At 47.5% G+C, this 4438-nt stretch overlaps 1 protein-coding gene across 1 annotated transcript; it reads right to left on the bottom strand.

Annotated features, from left to right (window-relative positions):
- Positions 1-780: 780 nt before the first annotated feature.
- Positions 781-3057, bottom strand: LOC119576017 (elastin-like). The gene is made up of 3 exons (XM_037923545.1): positions 3019-3057; positions 1214-2244; positions 781-1132 (listed from the first exon to the last, which is right to left on the bottom strand). Exons 1-3 carry the CDS (start codon positions 3055-3057, stop codon positions 781-783), a joined length of 1422 nt encoding a protein of 473 aa, XP_037779473.1.
- Between the last annotated feature and the right edge of the window lie 1381 nt (positions 3058-4438).

Below are 4438 nucleotides of genomic sequence, written 5' to 3'. Positions count from 1 at the left end.
TTCGATTTTCGAATATGAAAATCTGGGGGGCGTTTGCTGTAGTATGTACTCCCTAGGGTGGACCATCATTTTAAAAATTATATATTGATTTAATTCTCTGTCCTACGTAATGCATTTATGTATGTGCACATATATACATATACATCGGTAATTCTGTCTGTTTCTATCTATCTATCTGTTTATGGGTCTATTACATCCGTCTCGTTATTTGTCTTGTATGTCTGTTTACCCAAAGTGCATCTACTCTGCTTGTATATCTATATATAATTTTATCCACATTTTTTGTGAATTCTCGCTTATATACATGTATATTACAAAAACCCATAACACGTACCACACACATACACACACACCACACACACGCGCGCGCGCGCGCCATACCCACAACACAACACACAACACACCACCCCACGCCCCACACAAACCACACACACACACACACACACACACACACACCACACACACACACATCCGCCACGCACCACGCACACACATACACGCAATATATATATATATTTATATATATATATATATAATATATAATATATATTATATAATATATAATATTTGTGGGGTTTTGTGGTTTTGTGGTGGGGTATGGAAGGGTTTAAATTTTTCCCTGGCGATAGAAAAAAAAGGAAAAACAGGTGCGAGAACCACGTAAAAAAAAAACCCCGTGAGGGGGCACCTCCGATCGATGTACGATCAGGTGATGAAGACGCTGCTTGCGAGGAAGTGACCGGGCTGACCCCGTGAGGCTGACCCCGGGAGGCTGACCCCTCAGGCTGACCCCGGGAGGCTGACCCCGAAGGGCCCACCCCGAGGGCTGACCCCGAGGGCTGACCCGAGAGGCCGACCCCGAAGGCGACCCCGAGAGGCCGACCCCGAGGGCTGACCCCGAGAGGGCCCACCCCGAAGGGTGACCCCGAGAGCGACCCCCAAGCTGACCCCGAGAGGCTGACCCCTTGAGGCTGACCCCGAGAGGCCGACCCCGAGAGGCTGACCCCTTGAGGCTGACCCCGAGAGGCTGACCCCGAGAGGGGCCCACCCGAGGGCTGCCCCGGGGCTGCCCCGAAGGGGTGACCCCAAGGGTGACCCCCAAGCCCACCCCGAAGGGTGACCCCCCTTTAGGCTGACCCCGGGGGAATGACCCCGAAGGCCGCCCCCAGAGGGTGCCCCAAGGCTACCCCAAGGCCCCACCCCCTAGGGTGACCCCGGAGGCGACCCCGGGGAGGTGACCCCGAGAGGCTGACCCCGGAGGCTGACCCCGAGAGGCCGACCCCGAGAGGGGCCCACCCCGAGGGCGACCCCGAAGGCCGACCCCCCAAGGCTGCCCCGGAGGCTGCCCCGGAGGCTGACCCGTGGGGCTGACCCCGAGGGCGACCCCCGGGGTACCCCCGGGGGGCTGACCCGAGGGTCGCCCGGGGCTGACCCCCAGAGGCCGACCCCGAGACGACCCCGAGAGGCCGACCCCGAGAGGCTGACCCCGGAGGCTGACCCCGTAGGCTGACCCCGGGAAGCTGACCCCGAGAGGCTGACCCCGTGAGACTGATCCCGAGAGGCTGACCCCGGGAGGCTGACCCCCAAGCTGACCCGAAGGCTGCCCCGGAACGACCCCGAAGGGTACCCCCAGGCGCCCAGGGGGGAATGATCCCCAGGGCTGACCCCGTGGGGGCTGACCCCGGGGGGCTGACCCAGGGAGACTGACCCCGAGAGGCTGACCCCTGGAGGCTGACCCCGGGAGGTGACCCCCGGGGGCTGACCCCAAGGGCCCACCCCGAAGGCTGACCCCGGGGCTGACCCCGAGAGGCGACCCAGGGGGACTGACCCCAAGAGGGGTACCCCTGGAGCTGACCCCGGGGGGGGCTGACCCCGAGACTGACCCCCAAGGCTGACCCCGGAGGCTACCCGGGAACTGACCCCGAAGGGGACCCCTGGAGGCTGACCCCGAGAGCCGAACCCCTGAGGGTGACCCCCGGGAGGGTGACCCCCAGAGGCTGACCCCGGGGGAAATACCCCCGGGGGCTGACCCCCCGGGGCTGACCCCGAAGGCTGACCCCCGGGAGCTGACCCCGAGAGGCTACCCCAGAGGGTACCCCGAGAGGCCCACCCCGGAGGCTGACCCCCAGAGGCCGACCCCGGGAGGCTGACCCCGGGAGGCTGACCCCAGGAGGCTGACCCCGGGAGGCTGACCCCGAGAGGCCGACCCCGGGAGGCTGACCCCGAGAGGCCGACCCCGGGAGGCTGACCCCGGGGCCCTCCCACTTGCCCGCAGCTTCAGAGAGACCTGCGGAGTATCCCCACCCGCGTGTTTTTTTGGGGCTCTTTTGGGAAACAGCTTTCTCGTTTTTATTTCATGCGCTAAGAAGTTTTTAGTGGTAATTTAAAACAATATTTTTTGGACTTTTTAAAATATAAAATATGTCTTAGATTAACGTTTTTTCATGTAAAATTAAAGAGTAAAATACAGGAAGTTTTACCATCAGTTTACATAAAAACTTCTTCAGAAATGTTTTTCTTTTAAAATTTTTAAATGATTTAAATTACTGAAGGGGTATGTTTCCCCTTTTTTTTTTTAAAAAAGTGGCGGCGGCACATGCTTCATAAATCAAAATTTTTTTTGATTTTTTAGTTTTGTGTTTGTGGTTTATATAAATTTATATTATATATATATATTTATATATATTAATATATAATTTTTAATATCTTATATCTATATATTATAAAATATATATATTATATAATATATATATATATTATAATAATTATATATATATATTTTTTTATGTATATACATGCATACATATATTAAAATATATATTATATTATATAAAATATTATATATATATTATATATATATATTATAATATATATATATTTTAAAACACACTAAAATTTTTTAAATTACTATTTGGGCCCCTGTTATTATATGCGCTTCTAGTGTTGATGAAATATACAACTTATTACGTGTGCTTTTTTTTGAGTGTGCCGCTATAATACAGACGCCCATGCATTTACCCTTACGTCTGGGTACACCGTTATTCTTGGGACGAGCATTACCGGGGTGGAAAAAACGAATTCGGGTAAATTTTAATCAAAAATTTACTACGGGGTTAGGTTATATTTAAAATTGCCGGCAAAAATTTTAAATAAGTTTTAAACTGCCCTACTAACCCTGTTCCGTGGTATGAAACCGACGTTCCTTTTTTCTGGTTTTGAAAAAACCTCCCTGGAAAAGTGCGTTGATGAAATTCGGAAAAAGGGGCTAACCTGAAATTATATTTCATTGACCTTTTTGTGCAAGAAACCGTGTTTTAAGTTAGAAATTTTGTAATTTGATAAGGAAATTATTGTTTGTTTGAGAGGATCTTTTTTCTAATTTTTAATCTCTTTCTCTCTCTCCCCTCCTCTCTCTTTTCTCTCTCTCTCTTCTCTCCTGTCTGTCTTCTGTCTGTCGGGTTTTCCCCTCTCTGTCTCTCTCTCTCTCCTCTCTCTCTCACCTCTCTCTCCTCCCCTCTCTCTCTCTCTCTCCTCTCCTACTTCTATTTTTTTCATGTAAAAACCATTTGTTTCCCCCTTTATAACTCTTTCTACCTCGTTTTCTTTCCCCCTTTCTCCATTCTTCTCTATCTCTTTTTTGTTTTCTTTTTTTCCCCACCTCTTTTTTTTTTTATTTCTCTCTCACACTTTCATCCTCATTGTTTATTTTTCAATATATTTATCAATCTACCTACGTATCCACTACCTACCTCCTACCTCATTTTATTTTTTTTTTTCCCTTTTAAATCTTTAGTTTCTCTTAAACTCTCTTTCGCTCTTTTTCCCACATTTTTAAATACAAAACCAAAAATTATCTCGTGAGTGTTTCTTTGTCAAATGTTGTCCTTTGCATCCAAATAATTTAGTTCAAGTCCCAAAGGGGTGTCTTCTTAGATTCTCTCTTATTTATTTTAAAAAATTTTTCTGCGAGGTTTTTGGGTGAACGCTTTTTTCTTATTCATTTATTTATTTTTAGTTATTTCTCTGATAAACACTGTTCTCTGTCTCTCTTTTTCTCTCTCTGTCTCTCTTTTTCTCTCTGTCTCTCCCTCTCTCTGTTTCTCTCTCTCTCTGCTTCTCTTCTCTCTTCTTCTCGTCTGTCTGTCTGTCTCTCTCCTCCTTCTCTTCTCTCTGTCTCTGTCTCTCTGTGAAAATATTACCCAAAAGGTAACACCGGGATCCCGTGGAAAGACTTGGGACCCTACCCGTACTCTCCCGAGCATCACAACAAAGAAAAAACAATTAAGTTCATGCTGTGACCCGCGGCTCAAAAATAACCGACCGTTAAAAGAAGAAGAAAGCCCTCCAAAAAATAATAATAATAAGAAAATAAGTAAGTAAATAAAAAAATAAATAAAAAATAAATAAATAAATTAAATAAGTAAATAAATGAAAGAAA

The sequence above is a fragment of the Penaeus monodon genome, chromosome 8 (assembly GCF_015228065.2).
Source record: "Penaeus monodon isolate SGIC_2016 chromosome 8, NSTDA_Pmon_1, whole genome shotgun sequence".
Lineage (NCBI taxonomy): Eukaryota > Metazoa > Arthropoda > Malacostraca > Decapoda > Penaeidae > Penaeus > Penaeus monodon.
Note: the sequence above shows the minus strand (reverse complement) of the source record. Positions and strands in the feature narration are given on the sequence as shown.

Coding starts and splice junctions, on each gene's coding strand:
- LOC119576017 (XM_037923545.1), bottom strand. CDS start 3,057: ATGCTCGTCCCAAGAATAACGGTGTACCCAGACGTAAGG. Junction 2,245..3,018: donor CGGTGTACCCAGACGTAAGG/GTAAATGCATGG, acceptor CCCCGGGGTCAG/CCTCCCGGGGTCGGCCTCTC. Junction 1,133..1,213: donor TCCCCGGGGTCGCCTCCGGG/GTCACCCTAGGG, acceptor CCCCGGGGTCAG/CCTAAAGGGGGGTCACCCTT.